At 55.2% G+C, this 17,378-nt stretch overlaps 6 protein-coding genes across 6 annotated transcripts; 4 read left to right on the top strand and 2 right to left on the bottom strand.

The window, feature by feature from the left end:
• Positions 1-2,088: 2,088 nt before the first annotated feature.
• PG985_013962 (uncharacterized protein) lies at positions 2,089-3,649 on the top strand (the record flags this gene model as incomplete). Its single annotated transcript, XM_066833728.1, has 3 exons — positions 2,089-2,540; positions 2,645-3,055; positions 3,115-3,649. 3 exons carry the CDS (start codon positions 2,089-2,091, stop codon positions 3,647-3,649), a joined length of 1,398 nt encoding a protein of 465 aa, XP_066678468.1.
• A 685-nt stretch (positions 3,650-4,334) lies between these two features.
• Positions 4,335-7,154, bottom strand: PG985_013961 (fungal-specific transcription factor domain-containing protein; the record flags this gene model as incomplete). The annotated part of the gene is made up of 3 exons (XM_066833727.1): positions 4,335-6,014; positions 6,101-6,481; positions 6,552-7,154. The coding sequence occupies 3 exons, from the start codon at positions 7,152-7,154 to the stop codon at positions 4,335-4,337; spliced, it is 2,664 nt and encodes an 887-aa protein (XP_066678467.1).
• A 688-nt stretch (positions 7,155-7,842) lies between these two features.
• On the top strand, positions 7,843-8,580 carry PG985_013960 (uncharacterized protein; the record flags this gene model as incomplete). Its single annotated transcript, XM_066833726.1, has 1 exon — positions 7,843-8,580. One exon carries the CDS (start codon positions 7,843-7,845, stop codon positions 8,578-8,580), a length of 738 nt encoding a protein of 245 aa, XP_066678466.1.
• A 973-nt stretch (positions 8,581-9,553) lies between these two features.
• Positions 9,554-13,514, top strand: PG985_013959 (uncharacterized protein; the record flags this gene model as incomplete). The annotated part of the gene is made up of 15 exons (XM_066833725.1): positions 9,554-9,568; positions 9,616-10,429; positions 10,489-10,541; positions 10,598-11,049; positions 11,095-11,150; positions 11,198-11,379; positions 11,446-11,651; positions 11,708-11,734; positions 11,813-12,191; positions 12,431-12,451; positions 12,518-12,527; positions 12,583-12,801; positions 12,857-12,977; positions 13,043-13,134; positions 13,186-13,514. The coding sequence occupies 15 exons, from the start codon at positions 9,554-9,556 to the stop codon at positions 13,512-13,514; spliced, it is 2,976 nt and encodes a 991-aa protein (XP_066678465.1).
• A 962-nt stretch (positions 13,515-14,476) lies between these two features.
• On the top strand, positions 14,477-15,109 carry PG985_013958 (uncharacterized protein; the record flags this gene model as incomplete). Its single annotated transcript, XM_066833724.1, has 1 exon — positions 14,477-15,109. One exon carries the CDS (start codon positions 14,477-14,479, stop codon positions 15,107-15,109), a length of 633 nt encoding a protein of 210 aa, XP_066678464.1.
• Positions 15,110-15,738: 629 nt separating this feature from the next.
• On the bottom strand, positions 15,739-17,019 carry PG985_013957 (uncharacterized protein; the record flags this gene model as incomplete). The annotated part of the gene is made up of 1 exon (XM_066833723.1): positions 15,739-17,019. The coding sequence occupies one exon, from the start codon at positions 17,017-17,019 to the stop codon at positions 15,739-15,741; it is 1,281 nt and encodes a 426-aa protein (XP_066678463.1).
• Between the last annotated feature and the right edge of the window lie 359 nt (positions 17,020-17,378).

Genomic DNA, 17,378 nt, shown 5'->3' with positions numbered 1-17,378 from the left:
CTGTGGGATGCAGGCCTGGCGACACAAGAGAGACATGCCGACAGAAGGGAAGCTGGTTTGGGGTGAGCTACAACCTGGCCAGCATGCTGCCACACACGCAAGACATTTGAGAAGTACGCCAACTACATGGTAGAAAGCAAGGTGACATGTCATAGTGTACCTACAAGTCTTCCAGTTCTGGAGATGTTGGATCAACGAAACGCACCCAGCGGGTTCACCATGCATACCCTCCAGATCTGACCTGATGAAGGTAATAAGCACATATGCATATCCCACGGCCCAGGGTTCGAACACAGCCCGCCATGATGCAGAGGACCACGAGACTGTTGCTTGTCAGTCCGTTGCTTTGCTTAGGTTCCCACAACAATATGTATTGGATGGGTCAGGTATAAATAGAGACGAACAACTGGGGAAAGTGCAGCTCTTCATATCACATCAGGTATGTTTTCTTTGCAGACTAGTTGTTGTAGGATATTATCGCCTGCATCCGCGGAGTGACGTAGTGGAGCATGGCGCGTGGGGGGCTACGGTAGCGGCGGACACCATTTCAGGCAGGCCGTGCTACTTCAGGGAATCACTGAGATCGCAGCGGTGACCCGGCGTCAAGACTTGCATGTTCCTGAGCGATCGCAGGTGGCCCCATGGAGCCTGTGTGGGCGAAGATAGAGAAGCATCATGCCCAATGTACTGCTGCTGCTGAGGACACAAGTCAAACCCCAGCAGGACTTCATTCACGGAATTCACCCGGTAGACTCAGACTCTCCGGGCCCGCATCAGTGAAGGCCAATTCCCTCGGGCCGATGTCGAGCTGGGGCTGCGAGGGCAAGCGACACGATGAACATATTTCGCCATGGCTAGCAAAGGGGGTAGGTATGATAAGTAGAACGCGCCGACGGGTCTGCCCTATCTCCGGCCCGTAGGTGTGCGGGCCCTATCAATGTCGCTCTCTTCTTGGCAGGCTGAAAAGGGTCACGATTCAAACAACGGTTCACCGCGCGGTGGGTTGTCGTCGTATTTTGAGCGGAACGGACCGTGGGGATTCGAAAAAGGGTCGACGATGACGATATCGCGCGTCCCAAGGACGGTGTGGTTCTTGCATCATCAGAAGCAGAAAACGAAAGTTTGAAATAGACTACATGTACGATAGGTTTCGTCGACACTGATCACATCCAAATTGAAACGTGACACCGTGCCTGGAGGGGGGTTTTGAGCCTCTTCTTTCGCATTTGAGTTGGGCCAAAACTGCGACGAACCATGGCGATTAGGTTCCGTTCCTACCTGTGCTACTGTGCGCTATTCTGGACCTCGATGCCATGTGGGATTTAAGAAGTCGGCCGTCCAACGTGCCAAACCAATCGGGGAATTGCACTGGGAATTAGAAAGTCCGACATCAGCCAAGCGGAAGCCAAGTAGGGCCAAGTAAGGCCAAGCCTGGAAACCAGGAGGGTTTAGTCCGAGCAAGACGCGACGGCGAAATGAGAGAAAAGTGCAGGGCCAGGCAATTAAGTCATCGCGATCGTCTTGTCGTTTCGCAGGTTCCGGACCGTGGGACCCCTGGCCCGGCAGAGTCTGGGGGCGTGTTTGGAGTGGGTGCGCACACAGTGGGCTGACACGGGGCTTGGCGCGCACACGGGCAGGCTTCAAGCTTGAGGGCGATGACATCACTGTCCAAATATTTTCCCAAAAGGATCGCAAGTGGATGCATCATTCATGGGCCCCGAGTCGATCGCCCTCTACTCGTCAACATCACGTCGTCCATCCAACACTCAATTACTTTTTCCTACTTGTACGGATAATACCGTTTTCTGCAGCCCTTGATACCTCCTCCATACTTTCTTTTTTTCCTCTCCTGTCCATGTCCAATCGCTATCGCGATTTACACGTTGATTCACCCATTGAAATTTAGCGTGGCGTAATTCCGGCCAGGTTTTCGGTGTTAATCCCCGAGGGTCTTATTTCCCATTTTGCATCGGAAACAGCGACCGCAATCCATCAAAGGGATTTCCCGTTCTTGCAGCCCATTGGACTAAGCAGCGATACGAATTGGCAAAGGAATGAGCCGTGGTTTCCTGGCCAAACGCGACAACAATGGCTCATGACGACGAGAAACCGATGGTGGCGCCATCTACCAGTAACACCACTACAGAGGCCGCACAGGAGAGTCACCAGATGACGGATCGCACGAATCCGCATATGTCCTCCCACGCTGCCGACACAGCTTCCGGGACACAAGCTGCCGGTAGCAACCAACGAACCCGCAGCCTGCCGAATGCTGCCGCGGCAGATGCCGCCGGCCGCGACGACAAGGGCCGCCCAGCTGTACCGCCCATGACCCATCATAATTCCGACCGACAGCAGCGACCCAGCGCGTACAATGCTGCCAACCCGTCCGACATGTCTGGTGGAAGTGGATACGGAAGCAGGAGAAAGGTCCGCCAGAGTGAGGAATTCGACCGGCGATACGACGGGCCTTTCGCCAGGCAGAGTCTGCACTATGCACGAAGGCAGTCGACGCAGATGGCACGAGACGGACGGCAGTCGTCGCAACTGCCAAGAGATGAGAGCGGTCGCACCACATCTTTGCCCAGTGTTGCTAGGCCAGCAGCAACAGCTGATCCGGATCCCAACGCCGCGGCCGCTGCAGGGCTGGTCCAGGACCCCGAGGCGGCAAGAGCAGGCGTGCCTCCCCCATCGAGCTCGAGCCCCCGCGCCTGGGGTACACGATCCGAACGACGAAGCGCATCATTTTCATCGCCATTTTCTGGACCATCATCGTCTTTGACAGCGTCGTCATGCCAATTGGTCTTTACTTCGGTCTTTGGTATGGCGTTGGGCCTGGTAATCCGGATGACCAGCGTCTCAGCGCCAACGCCGTTTTCTCTATTGTGACGGCGGCCATTGGCGGTGCTAGTATCCTCGAGTACTTTGTTCGCTTCTGGCGGCTATACCGCAAGGACAGTACTTGCGCTGTCCTGGGTGCGCGTCGCTGGTACCTGGATTGGTTCCATTGGTGGTTCAGTTTCGCCTGGATCGTTGTCATGATCGAACTCATCATGTAAGTCACTCCATCATCATCACTTCCTGTCCTATCATCTTACTAACATATATGACCAGTGGTTCCATTGCAGACGATTCTCGTTATATTCGCCTCTTGTCCATGCCGCCGGCGACCATGTTATTTGTCTTCGGCACCGTCCTCATCATCATGGACGTGATGCATTACTTCGCCATTCCCGCCCCCGTGCGCATCTCCTCGATCCCCAAGGGGTCGCAGCTGCGCCCGGGTATCTACCCGTTGATTGAGGATATCTGCGCTGTCGATGGCTCGGGAGGCACCGAGTTCCGCGCGGCCCTGGCCAAGCGCTACGCCGCGTCGCACGTCTTCCGCGCCATGCTGCGTCGGCTGGGGGCTTTCTGGGCTTTTGGCGCTGAGGGCTGCGCCGTGCTCACCACGGCTCTCGTGTTCGGTCTGTACAACCACGACATCGGTTACGCCATCGGCTGGTCCATGCCCTTCGTCTGGGCTGGTATCTGGGCTGCCTGTACCATCTTCTACGTCCAGCACGAGCTCAAGAAGGAAGAGCGACTGTGGGCTGAGGAGGTCGGCAAGGCGAGAACCGAGGGCAGCCTTGATCCCAGTGCCCCTTAATTTTTACTTTGTATGATTGGATGTCGACACAAAATATAGAATATTATGGAGGAGACGAGACGACAGACACATTGAGATAGGGAGAGCAGCTTCTGGATATTTTGGATGTAAGAATTGCAGTACCAAGGGTTTGTACAGGAATTTCTGGAGAGAAGCATATATGCATGGGATATACCACGGGTGCCAGTACGTTAAAGGCGTTCATATTGAAACTACAAGTAAATTTCCGCATTCTGATCTGACATATTATGCCTGTTACTCCGAATGGTTCGTGATTACAACCCTTTTATCTCTAGGTCGACTTGCGATAGTTTAGAGGCAAGGTCACCTAACGAGCAACCGCCCAACTTGTAACAGGGATTAATGGTTAGCTCTTTTTTCTAAGGCGCCCATCAGCGCGTTATCTTGTCCAGATAGAACGCACATTCCGCATGATTATAAGGCTTCACATGAGGCAATGGACGCTGAAGATTTCGATGAGGGTAACAACAGAGTCTAGCTAGATGGGCATCAGCTACCGGTATGTATAACAGCGAGGTGACTTATGTGTTGGTCATATTTGTCACAGTGTAGCTACATATATACTATATACCGTTCTTATACAAGCTAGATGTTAGTAGCTAGGGTGGCATTAGCCTGGGGGTTAATCTTGTCGTTAACCCCTACGTCTTCTGTGGTAACCAGTTTAGCCCCCCGGCCCAGCATTCCGTTCCATATGTTTGGCCGACTGGACCCAGTCAGACCAGTTCATATCGTGATCCAAGTCCATCCCGGTATCCCCGGGACTCCCGTCCAGGTTGGCAAACACGTCGGTGTAGGGGTCCATATCCGCCCACAGCCACGACGGACTAAACGCATGGGGGTCATGACCCTGAACCGGGTTCATGGCAAAATCTGAAGTCTGCCCGCCTGCCAGCGACGATGGTACTGCGAACGCGGCATGGTCGGGGTTGGGCATGGACTGTGAAGTCATATTGGCTTGGTTGGGGTCAAGGTAGCCGGCTTGTGTTGTGACGCTGCGATTGGGATCTGTAAATCCCGTGCCACCGCCCAGGCTCGAGAACAAGTCTTTCGACGTCAAGTTTCCTGCAAGCACTCCTGCTATATCGCCAGCATGAGCATCGCTCCCTTGTGTGGGGTATCTGGAGCTTGCCGCCTGCCGCTGAGTCCCGGCATCGGCTGGCGTAGCCAGAGTCTGGCGCCAAAGCTGGCGGAAGGCGTCAACAGCATCGACGCCAGATGGGCAAGACCCGGAACTTGCGGGCACATGCGACCCCTTCATGTATTCCTCCTCGAGAGCCATAACTGCCGACGGGTGCCCCCGAAGCCGCTCCAGCTCAACCGCACGGTGCTTCCGCGCCTTGGCCAGTAGTTTCTTCAGAGGCAGACTGATCTCCTTATTCTTGTCCATCTTGAACGCATTGGTCGGGATGAGCCATTTACTGTGCAGAGCCACCCAGGCGCGCTCCACCAGGGGCGACCACGCACGCCGCGATATCTCCAGTAGCAAGTAGACGACGGATTGCCAGTGGGTATAGGTCTGGAATATCCAACGATAGGGAACAAAGGCGGTGTTTTCGTTCATCGAGTGATTGTACTCGGCCACCTCGATCGCCGCCACAAAGAGCGAGGTGCGAATATCATCCGAGAAGGTGTCGGTCGAAGAGGAGAGCAGCGTTGGTACGAAGACAACAAGCTTCAGCTTTGCCATGACAAGCCGCGTGATGTTGATGCCGACTTCGCTAACGACCTCGCCGACCTGGGCGACATGTTGAAAGCACTCTCGATAAAGCTTCTCGTACATTTCATCCAACAGGCGGCTGAGGTGATCATAATCCGGCGTCCCGTCTTTCATCTCGAGAAACATCAACTTTCTCGTTGTGATGCAGTACTCGATGGATACAAACGCACCCGTGGTATCAGTGACGCCCACACGGGCTCTTGGTGGCTCTTTCATGCTTGGGTCGATATCGGTATCGTTGATGTTCAGGGGTATCTTCGTATCAAAGCTGTCAGTCCCGATAGTGAGGTCTGTCCCTTGATCCTCCGAGGACCTCATGTCGAGCATGTAGAGCGCCCACCAGGCCCTGCGCCGTATCTCGATCTCATAGGGGCTTAGAGTCGGGAAGTGGGACCCATCGCGGTGTAGACCGATCGATTGGGCCATTCGGATGACAATGCCGACCATCATCCAGATGTAGCGCGGGCTATCATGCCGGCGGGCGAGGCAGAGGAAGGCTATGAAAGCTTGTACTAGAGTTACGTTGGGTGCGTTCAGAAAGTCGGCTCTTGCAACGGCACTTTCAAAGCCCAATCGGAACCGGCGATTGAGGTCGGATCTGGAGGCACCGAAATTCGCTTTGACCTGATGAAAAAATCAGCAACCTGCACTGCTTCAAGTGAACGTACATGAGGTAGGCACCATAATGATGCGTTAGGAGATTTACATACGTCATCCTCCTCCATGGACGTGATTGCGGCATAGTATACGGCAAATAGTAAAGCTTCGTTAGAGGGCGTTAGGCTGGCGGTGCCTTTAGAACGCATCTCTCGAGACAACTTAACGACAGTGGGCATATGGACGGCTTGTGCCATATAATTGACATTGTTCGCGTATATATCAAGCAGGTATGAGACCTGCGATGGAAGAGGGTGAAGGTCGGAGCTGGAATAAGGAGAGGCACCAATGTTATGGCCGAAAATGAACGCGTTGCGATCTGATGGCGTCCTCTGAAGTTCATCAGTTGATTGGCTATTTTCGGGGGACATTTCGTCCTCGGAGCTTGACTCCTCGTCTGGAGGATGGGCAGTGTCCATCCTCAGCGCGGTGAGCTGCAATAGGCCGTCAGAATCCAACAACAACAACTACTACTAAAAAGGGGTAAACAAGGGATGGTTTAACTTCATCATTGATTTTGGACCAGAAGTCACTGCTGATGTAGCGACTGCCAGCGTCCTGGATCACCAGTCTCCCAGATTGCCTTGTGGCATTTGGGCCCGATTGAGCCGAAGGCGAGTCTCCCCAGTTCTCTGCTTCCCTACGCGCCGCGCTCCCCGTAGAGTTGGCCGATGGGGAGTCTGAGCTGGCAGCAGGAAGAGCCGCCTGTGCCTGCTCCAGCTGGCTGCTGAGGTCCTTTACCAGGCTTTCCAGCTTCTGTAGCCGCTCTGCAACCTGGACAGTAGCAGTCTCACCGGCATCATGAGTATGTGATGACGACTGCTGCTGCTGCCGCTGTGTCTCATTAGAAGATGACAAAGCAGCGAGATTGGCGCGGTCCAGGCGGCGGGCCCACCTCGGCGGGCGATCGGCCGAGGGAAGGACGCAAGGAATATTGGCGCGGCGGCAATTGGAGCACGGGGAAAGCTTGTCGCACCGTACTTTGCGGGAGCGGCAGACGACGCAGCTGCGTGGCTTGGTGGTGGCCGCTGCGTGCTGCGGTGCGTCCCTCGCGCTTTTCTCGGGCCCGGGGCCCGACGAATCGGCGGCGGGGGGCACTTGCGACATGCTGCGATCGAATCAAAGGTGGCTGACGCCCCGGAGGATCTGGGGGTCGTCCCACACTGTGCCGCTCTGGTGGGACCCTAGTATAACCAATGGGAATCCGGCATATACAGCTCGTCAAGGCATGATGGTGTTAGGCGAATATATGCCGAAGCTGCTTTTGCCGCTGCTATCTTGGCAAGGACGTGGTGTAGAAGAAGGTAGTCAGCATAGCGCACTTAATGGGGTGCTGCCTGACGCCGGGAAAGAACGCCATACCAGTTCCAGCTAGTGGCTGGTATGAGGGAATGCTGTGGCTTACCCCAGCTAGCCCAGCTGAGGTCATGTGGCGGCGACAGAAGCGAGTCCACCCCGAAAAGGGACGCGAGAAATGGCCGAGACTCCAGGCAAGTCGATTGCGACAAAGAACATGACGCGAATTTCTGACCCGAAGCTTACGTCGACGCTTAAAGAAGACAACATATATATTGGGAAGTGTATCAAGCTCATGATGATAAAAATGCAGCACACTCATCATTACACACGAGCTAAAAACAACCTGCTTCGTTCGACTTGCAACTGAACGAGACTGCTTACACGTCGTGCGCCTATATAAAAGATCCACACGGCAACTTCCGTCTATTCCATTACCCGCCATCTTGCCTACAGTCATATGAGTGTGTATACACAGCAGTCTTTGCCTATATCAATCATGAGCAGCGAAACGAAGACCGTCGCCTTCTTCGGCGCCAGCGGCGGAACAGGCCTCTCAGCGCTGAAGTACACCCTGAAAGCAGGCCACCAGTGCATCGCCCTTTGCCGCTACCCGGCCAAGCTCACCTCCATCTTCCCGCCCGCGACCACGCCGAACCTGCGCGTGGTGGAGGGCAACGCCAAGAACGCCTCCGATGTCGCCAACTGCCTGCTCAAAGCCGACGGGTCATCGCTGGTGGACGAGATTGTCTTCACTGTCGGCGGCAAGCCGATCTTGCACAAGTTGACCATCGACGACCCCTCGGTGTGCCGGACCGCCATGGCCTGCGTGCTCGAGGCGATCGCGGACCTGCGCGCGAGCAAGAACGCGACGGGCCGCCCGCACATTGTCGTGTGCAGCACCACGGGGGTGTCCAAGCACGGCCGCGACTACCCGCTGGCGCTGTATCCCGTCTACGGGTGGATGCTGAAGGTGCCGCACATCGACAAGGAGGCTATGGAGGAGTCCTTGAGGAACAGCGGCGAGGCCTACACCATCGTGCGGCCCAGTCTGCTGTCGGACGGCGAGACCGACAAGCCCATCCGGGTCGGCGTCGAGGATTACAAAGAGGGGCGCTTGTCCGAGGCCATCGGGTACTTCATCTCGAGGGAGGACACGGGGAAATGGATTGCGCAGAATCTTTTGCTGCAGAGGAATGCCGACTATGTGAACAAGGCCGTTATGATTACCTACTGAGATGGGGGTTCTGGGTGGACAGGGGAATATGATTGGCATGGCGTTTTGGTTTGAAGAGATCGGTTGCGCAAGCTGTTGGTTGGGTTAGCGCAAATTTGGGGCGGGGGTCGCCGCTGAGGGGCTGGCACTGAGCTGCTAAACCCCCCTATTCTTGGTTTCAGCGTCCGCTCATCCAGCTTTTGTTATATTGGCCAGCAATACTCATGATTTAAATAGAATGTACAACTACTCATTTTTCATCACTCAACTTCGTCTTGGTCTTTTCTGAAATGGTCAATTCCATGCTAGCATCGAACCACGCTTGCATATTCAGGCATGGTGACCGTTGAAGATTCAGCCACGCAATTGGGCTTGTCGGGCCAATTGGAGTCAGACCTTGTTTTCTACACTTCTGCAACCGCGCGCATGGATGCTGCTGACGGCCACATGAACCTGTCTCGGATGCGCATGTCGCAACATCAACAGCTGTCAAATGCAGCCTCATTCCATGGGCAAGCCGATTTTGTCCTGGTATGGAACATCGTGTTTGGTTAGCAACTTGGATCCGTGAAGTCGCATATGTTTTACTCTAGGTAGGAACTGACCAGCCAGTACCCCTACCGCCTCCCATGCAGCATCCCCTGAAGCATGCATGAGACACCTTCATGCAGGTCAGGCACACGACCCCAGATTGGTAACGAAACGGCCATCACTGCGGCCAACGCTGGCGGCTGAGACTATGTTGGTTCGGTTGCCATTGCGCCACAACTCTTGGGGATGAGGGGAAGTAGAAACCAGTTCACTCACAAAGGGTGCCTCTCTTCAGCATTATCAAGAGCTCGCTCTCCTAGATAGTTATAGTAAATCCTCAGTTCGCCAGTCTGCATGCCAGTACAAGTGGTCTATTACCCTCCCTACGTACAACACCACAGTTGACTCTAACGCCCATTCTGCGTTTTCTTGGCCACATTATCATTGATCACAGTCGCACGCAATGACTCAGCTTGACGTAAGTGATACGAAAGCCTCTGCACTCCCAAGGCTAACTCTACCTAGACTTCCAGCTACCGTTTCACTTTCACTGCACCCCAACAGGGAGCGTCCGAGTCCTCAGACGGCATTCTCACCCCCAGAAGCGGGAGTACGCCAACGACAAGTGTCGAAGGCGGAGACGTCCGGGAATATCAAGAGAGACCAAGTATCTTCTCGGCCAATGTCATCCCCTCTATTGAGCCCAGAACCTCGAACCCAGCCAGAAACCGGTCTTGGACCAATACTACAAGCACACATGCACGTACGCCCTCAGTGTCGCTCACTCCACCGGCATCGTCCGGCAGCTCACATGATGATGTCCATGCTTCGCCCCGATTGCGCGGTGGGCGCAATTCTAACGATGATGATGGCCTCAGTAGCATCGACGCGCGGCTACAGGATTTGGACATTTCCAGACCTGCTGCTAAACCCATGGGCATGTCGGAGCTAGCTGATGCGTTGAACAATATAAGCAGTGATGCGAGCGGCAGCCGGTCCGCGGGGCTGCTCACACCTGATGGCCAACAGTCGACACCGGCAACACCGTTGCCTCGAAGAAGTGGTCGGCGGCGGCGGTCCAGCTCCCGGCTCAACGTGGAGATCTATGAGGTCCAAGATGAGAAGGCCCCGAACGATCGGTTCAACGAGCCTACCTTCCAGTCCGCCTTTCGCGATGCTCGGAAAGTCATGTCCGACCTGACGGACACGTTGGCGAGTGGCTCACTTCATACCGACCCAGACTCGACCATGAAGCGCTTGCATCAGGAAGCCAAGATGTTGTCAACATTTCACTGCCCGCCCAGTCGTACTGTCGGCTTCGTGGGCGACTCCGGCGTGGGTAAGGTCAAACAGTCCTGGTAGACATAGGATTTAGAAACTGACCACTTGCAACCCCAGGAAAAAGCAGTCTTTTAAACTCCCTGCTGGACTGCAGTGGCCTCGCGCGTGCCGTAAGTGAGCCCCCACATGCAGTGTTTGTGAGGTCACGCTAAAAGTCGAGGGAAAGAGCAACGGCGGAGCAGCATGTACTTGCGTCGCCACCGAGTACCATTTCCACGCCCGAGATGACTTCGTCGTCCAAGTCCACCGCTTCACCCAGGAGGAAGTCCAAGACCAGCTGGCGCGCTTGGTGCAAGCATACCGGAACTTCCATCTGAACGAACTGACGCTGGCGGGAGAAGAGCGGGACCACTACGAGGAGATGGCCAAGGTAGCCCAGCACACCTTCGAGGTCATGTTCCGCGATCGCTTTCGAGACGGCTCTCGCCTCATGAGGCTGACAGAGGCAGAAGGCCTGGAGATGCTCTATGGTTGGCTGAGCGAGGTCTCACCGTCATTTGAAGATGTGTCGCACACCACACTCAACATAGAATATTGCTCCAACCTTCTGGCGCGACTCACCTCGGAACAAGTTCAAGCTGATGGTCCCGCTGAGTGGCCTTTCATCAAGAAGATCAAGTAGGTAGCACCCCAAGACTGCATGATGGTGGCTGACTTCATCAGTGTGTATCTGAAGGCTCAGATCCTGAGTAAGGGGTTGATTTTGGTGGATCTGCCAGGTAAGCGATCTCGCCATTCGTATCAGGCTGACTTCTCACCATCGCAGGCCTTCGTGACCTCAACGCCGCACGACGCCATATTACCGAGAGATATCTACTCGAATGCGACGAGATTTTTGCGGTTTGCATCGAGGGTCGTGCCATCACCGACGAAGGCGTCATGAACGTGATTGAGCTGGCCAAGAAGGCAAAGCTCAGTAATGTCGGAATCATATGCACCAGATCCGATGTGAGTATTTCGTTCTCTGGTCATGCCCTATATCGTTAAGCGATCAAACGTCTGACAGTGACTCAGGACATCAAGGCAGAAGAAGCTAAAAAGGACTGGAAAGGGGAAAAGGCACGGATGATCCAACAAAAATCGACCGATGCGGAACATGCTCGTCTTCACATTAGAGACATCGAAAGGGAGCTGGAAGAGTACGATCTATCTGATGATGGCATGAATGAAGAAGACAAGAATGAGCAGATCTGCCTCATTCGGAATTTGAAGAAAGCCAAGTAAGCAAAACTTCCATTTACTGCTGATAGGCTGGGTGCTAACTTGAAGACTTCAGGACCAAGTATACCGATCGGCTCTTCGAGTAAGTGAACATCTAACAGAACATTCCTGATGAACGAAGGAAAGGGCTGTTACAAACTTGACTAACCTACCTTCTCAGACTGAAACGCTACCTGATGACCTGCCGTAACGACATCACCAAGAGCAAGCTGCGGAACAACTATAAAGAAAAAGTCCCCAGCCACACGCTCGCGGTGTTCTGTATCAGCAACACGGAGTACTGGGACAACCGGAACGAGCCAAAGGCCGACGCCATTCGCCACCTGCAGCTGAGCGGCGTCCCCGCAGTACGTGCGCACTGCATGCAGATGGTCTCCGAGAGCCAGCGCCGGATGGCTGAGCATTACATGAAGCACCGCGTCCCGGCGCTGGTGCGCGACGTCGATCTGTGGGTGCAGTCCGGGCTCGGGACCATGACGGCGGAGAGGAAGCAGAATGTCCGAGAGGCTTTGAACACATTGGAGGGGAGACTGAAACGGGTATGGCCCTGAACGGTTGTTACAAGTTTCGAGAACAGATCCTGACACGCAAACCGAAAGGAGCTATGGGGAAGTTCGAGTGAGATAAGTTCCATCTCTTCGTCGACAAGAAATCGTTTCAAGAGGTGTATTTACAACCCCAGCCGTAAGTTTCATCTCTGGTTCATCAAGAGTTTAGTCTTGTTGATTTGTCTCTTACAGGGGATCGAGTCCCTCTATGGTGTGAACACGCGACAGAGGCTAGCTGGGAATGGACTGGTGTAAGTAAATCACCCGAGATGTCCTTCCGGCGGATATATCGACTAAATGAGAATTGAATCTCATAGTGGCACCATGGTGAGTCTGCGCCGAGCCATGTCGAAACGTACCGGGATATACTGACAGAATAAAGCAACCTACTCCGCTTTTTGCCGGAACTATGGCGACTACTCCACTCCGAAAGTCGGCTACCACGATTGGAACGGGGAGGCCATCACGGCCATGGTCAATGAATTGACACCGCTGTGGTCACAGCTTTGCGCGTCGGTCGAGCAAAGTCATGAGCATCTTATATCCCAGGTCCAGGAACTCATGACCTGGGCAACACAATATTTGGGTACAGAGAAGCACGGTGTTGCATTTCTATCCTTTTCCAATGCAATTATGGACTGACAAAACTCACCAAGATACCGAAATGGATGACTCTTCGCCCTCGACCTTGGCTCTCATCCAAGCTATCGAAAGTCGTCAATGTCTCCTGGAAAGAGACATGGAAACTGTGTGCGAGGAATCCACAAAAGCTATGGAGTAAGGCTTCACTTTCTCAAGAAAATGTAAACTTTGGGGTCAGATTCGTCTATTAACTCCAGTAGTGCTTTGAGGATCGATGCCCTTTCCGGTATCAGATCCTCCTTCATGGGCCAAGCAATGGAAACTGCATACCGGAATTGCATTGCAGAATGCGGTAAGCAGGCTAAACCTTTACGCTATTGCCCACATGACGAAAGTTGACCAGTGGATTCGGGAACCTTGATGGCAGGCACGGGCAGCGACGCCCGCCGAAAGGGCATAATCAACCGCGTCGTGAGACGTGACACCCTATTCAAGGATCTACTAAGCCAGTTCAAGGGCGGGTACGCCACGATCGCCGATAAGCTCCAGGAGGATTTACAGAGTAAGGTCGAGCTGCATCTCGAGAACGTCCGCGTCACACTTGACATGGTCCGCAGCGAGAACGTGGCCTTGGAGAGCGAGAGGGACCCTAGGTTCAGAGCTCGGGTACAGAGGAAAGTTGAACTGGCGGCCGAGGAGATCAAGCGGGTGCACGAGTCAGCTGGCATTTGAGGTTTCTCTCCCTTCGTTTGGGTGGTAATACTGCAAAGCTGGATCTTTGCATTGTCGCCTCTTCTCCTTTTCCCCTCCTCGGCAATTGGCACTATGACGGTTTCGTGGTCAGCCATTTTCAACTACTTGTAGGACGTATCGCCAAATCATCTGAGACGATGTTTACTGGGCGGTTGAGATGTAAGCTAAGAACTGCCAGGCATCTCAAATAATAGGGGGTTCTAGCCCAACGAGCATGAAACGTAGACTCGCACAATCACGATGCCATTGAAACGCCCCAAGGCCTAACTGACAGAGATCTCCTTTGGAAGAAGCGGCATCGTATAGTCCGTATTCATGCAGCAAGAAGTAATCCTTGGTCTTCCCAGTCTAGAATGTTGGTGTCCCACGAACCCCGTGGTACGAACCGCCGCCATATGTCTCAACATTCAGCTTTCGACCCCTTTTGTTCTGAGCGATTTCATTTAGCGCCATCATCGGCGAAACAGAGCAAATTGCAACATTCTGATCCCGCCCTGGACTGCTGTCCCCCAACAGCTCTGCGGGAATGAGATATGTGGCCGAAATTCGTTGAACCCGAGGCTTCCGGAGCCGGCGGAGAGGACGGGCGAGATGCCACCGGCAACATGGCGAGGGCCAAGAATCCATACCTTCGATGGAGAAGGCAGCAAAAGACAAGTGACGATCGTGCCACAGGCTTCGTTTGTTCCCAAGTAGTAGGCATCACCGCATGAAAATCTCGGTGCCCCCGAATCAACACAATCGCAAATATCCCTAGCAGCAAAATCACAAGCTTCCAGAGAGATACTACGACATGGCAATGCCAGTGAGTGCCAAATCGTCTATATAAAGGCTCGGAACTCCCTCCTCTCGGCCACGACAAATCTCGCTCAGCAGCCACTCCCATTAGCAACTCATCCAGCCCAAGCAACTCTATTGCACACCCCAAAACAACAGCCACCATGATCTTCCACACCAACCTCCTGACCTGCCTCGCCGCCCTCGGCAGCCTCTCCTCCGTCCTCGCCGCCCCCGCGTCCCCCGATCTCGACGAGCTGGACCCGCGCCAACTCTCCCTCGACGAGAAGTACCTCTTCGACAGCGCCTTCAAGGGCGACGGCAGCGCCTCCGCCAACGAGTCCCTCCGCTTCCGCGTCTACGCCGACGAGGGCCCCGCGCCCACGGCCGTCCCCATCACCATCCCCACCCCGACCGTCACCCCCCTGCCCCCGCCGCGCATCTGCACCATGGCCGAGCAGGACGAGTGCCTGCGGGGCAACGCGCCGTCCCCCATCTTATGCGGGTACCTGGCGCAGGCGCTCGCGCAGTCGTCCATGGTCCGGATCCCGGGCAACGGGAACTCGGTCTGCATCGCCGAGGTGGTGCGCGGGACGGCCGTCTCGTACTGCTGCGCGCACACGAGCCAGAAGGTGGCCGGGCTCACGTACGGCGACCTCTTGACGCCGACGATCCGTTTGACCAACCAGTGCGGCGCGCCCCGCGCCGAGCAGGGCCATATCAAGCGGCTTACCCTGGTCCAGCGCAACGCCTGCGTCAACTTCTGCTTGGACAACAAGCCGACGGGATGCTCCTGAGTGGGTGCGTATGAGCAAGGCGGGGAGACATAGGGGAGGGAGGAGCGGAGATGGGGTAGATATTAATGGCGGAGGAAAGTCAACCCGGGGTACTATCGCTCATTCGTTTAGTAGATGGTACGTCTGACCAGGGGATGGGCTTTTAGCATTGCAGTTTTCCCAGACCTGGTGGTCAGATGGGTTGGACCGCATCAATCAAAACACTTTCGATTTCTTGACCCTCACTCAGCCATCCCACTTTTGCCTCTAGTGCTTCAACATCATTGGCGATGATAATTTCGAATAACTGGTCGTAGCCATACACGGCATCAATATTCCCAGGATTGGGGCCCGGGACGTATGACGAAAGACTAGGTATGCCCGATAAAAGAGGGCTAGATGTTGACGACAGTGAAAGGGGATAGATCAACAGCTTCTTATCATCTGGTGACAATTCGGGATACTTAAATACTGAGAAGAAAGGGGGTGCCCCCGCTAGGCCAATAACTTCACGCTTTTGATAATTACATGTACGAAATAGCGGTACCAGGGAAGAGGAGATTGATCCGCCATGACACTAGGCAGCCAGCTGGTACCATGGTAACCCACCAATAAGTAACATCTCTCATCAAGATACCTAACAATTCAACTCAGCACCCCAGACCCGCCGGCACCACCGTCCGGTTCACCGGATCCCCCGCCGCCAACGCCCCCGCCAGATCGTCGGCCGGGGGCGGGTAGATCAACGTCTCGTTGATCCAGCGTTTGAGGGGCTTCGCCGCCGCGCCCTCCAGCGCCACCACGGCCTCATCCCCGGCGCCAGCCGCGAAGATGGCGTCGTCGCGCCCCAGGTCCAGGATGGTCCCCAGCATGACCTGGCTGTACCGCAGCGCCGGCAAGCCCAGCAGGTCCGCGGCAGCGTTGTGGCCCGCGTACCGGCCCATGGGCATGGCATGCTGGCACGACATCTTGGTGTATTGGGCCGTCGACTTCACGGCGTCAGGAGAATCGCCTTCGTCGGTGCGCGCACACGCCGTGTCGCCAGCGGCGTATATCGCCTGGGCTCCGGGGCAGCGCAGGTGGGCGTCCACCAATAGGCGGCCGAACCAGTCCTTGGTTCCAGGGATCTGCTGCGTCAGGGGCGCGGCAACGGTTCCTGCTGTCCAAATGGGGGTCATCGTCTTGATGCGCTCACCGGCGTTGGTGGTGATGCCGGTCGCGTCGATGCTGGTGACGGCGGTGCCCAGCTTGACTTCGACGCCGAGCCTCTCTAGGGTTTCTAGCACGATGGGCCGCATGCTAGCGGGCAGATCGGGCCCGACGGTATCAGCGCGCTCGATGACGATGACCCGAGTTTCCTTTCCGAAGCCAGGGATTTTGGCCAGGCGGCCAGGCAGCTCGGCAGCTAGCTCGAGGCCGGTGTAGCCGCCGCCGCAGACTACAACGGTATTGCGACCTGGACTCGCGGGGACCGAAGGCAGGTTCTTCAAGTGCTCCTCTAACCGCACAGCGTTCTGGATATGGTCAATCGCGAATGTGTGCTCGCTCAGCCCAGGTACATTGGCAGGACACAAGTTGTCGCTGCCCGCGGCGAGCACGAGGCGGTCGTAGGAGAGGGTGGAGCGCAGTCCAGCGACATCCGCGCTGATTACCAGCTGGTTCTCGACGTCAATGCACTCAACGCTGCCTTGCACGAACCTAATCCCAGTGACTTTGAACAGCTCGGCCAGGGGTGCGCTCATGTCGGCGACATTCTCCTCGTAGAGTCGCGGGCGTACCACCAACATTGCCTCGGGCGCAATGACGGCCACTTCAATTTCTTCTGCTGGCTCCGGGCTGTCCTCAAGAGACATGCTGATGAGGCGCTTGGCGGCCAGAGCGCTCATGAGGCCGGCGAAGCCAGCCCCGACGACGATGATCCGCTTGGTCATATTGATGGGTTGAGAATTCAGTTATTTCTAGATTGTCGTCGTAATTGTCGTCCAGGTTGTGTTGACTCGCTTGATTGGCCATGAAGACTTCGTCTCTCGGCCTCTTTTAATATCCTGCGCCATGATGCGATGATTGCTCAAGGGCATCGAAAGGATGTTCAAAATGGCTTGCAACGTCTGCCGTGCGGGTGGAACCCGGGGACTCGTCTACTCGAAGATACTGTTAAGCATCGTGGGACTCGAACGGGTCGGATGGGTACAGCAGGGCAGGTGTCAATTAGAGCAGGAGAATTGCCTAGTGCTGACACGGGCTTTGCTGCATGAGCCTGTGAGCCGCCGCAGAATTATGCGGCTACCCG

This window comes from Apiospora marii, assembly GCF_038362585.1.
Source record: "Apiospora marii strain CBS 49790 chromosome Unknown utg000011l_segment0_segment0, whole genome shotgun sequence".
Lineage (NCBI taxonomy): Eukaryota > Fungi > Ascomycota > Sordariomycetes > Amphisphaeriales > Apiosporaceae > Apiospora > Apiospora marii.
The sequence above is the reverse complement of the archived record's forward strand: the minus strand, read 5'-3'. Positions and strand labels throughout refer to the sequence as shown.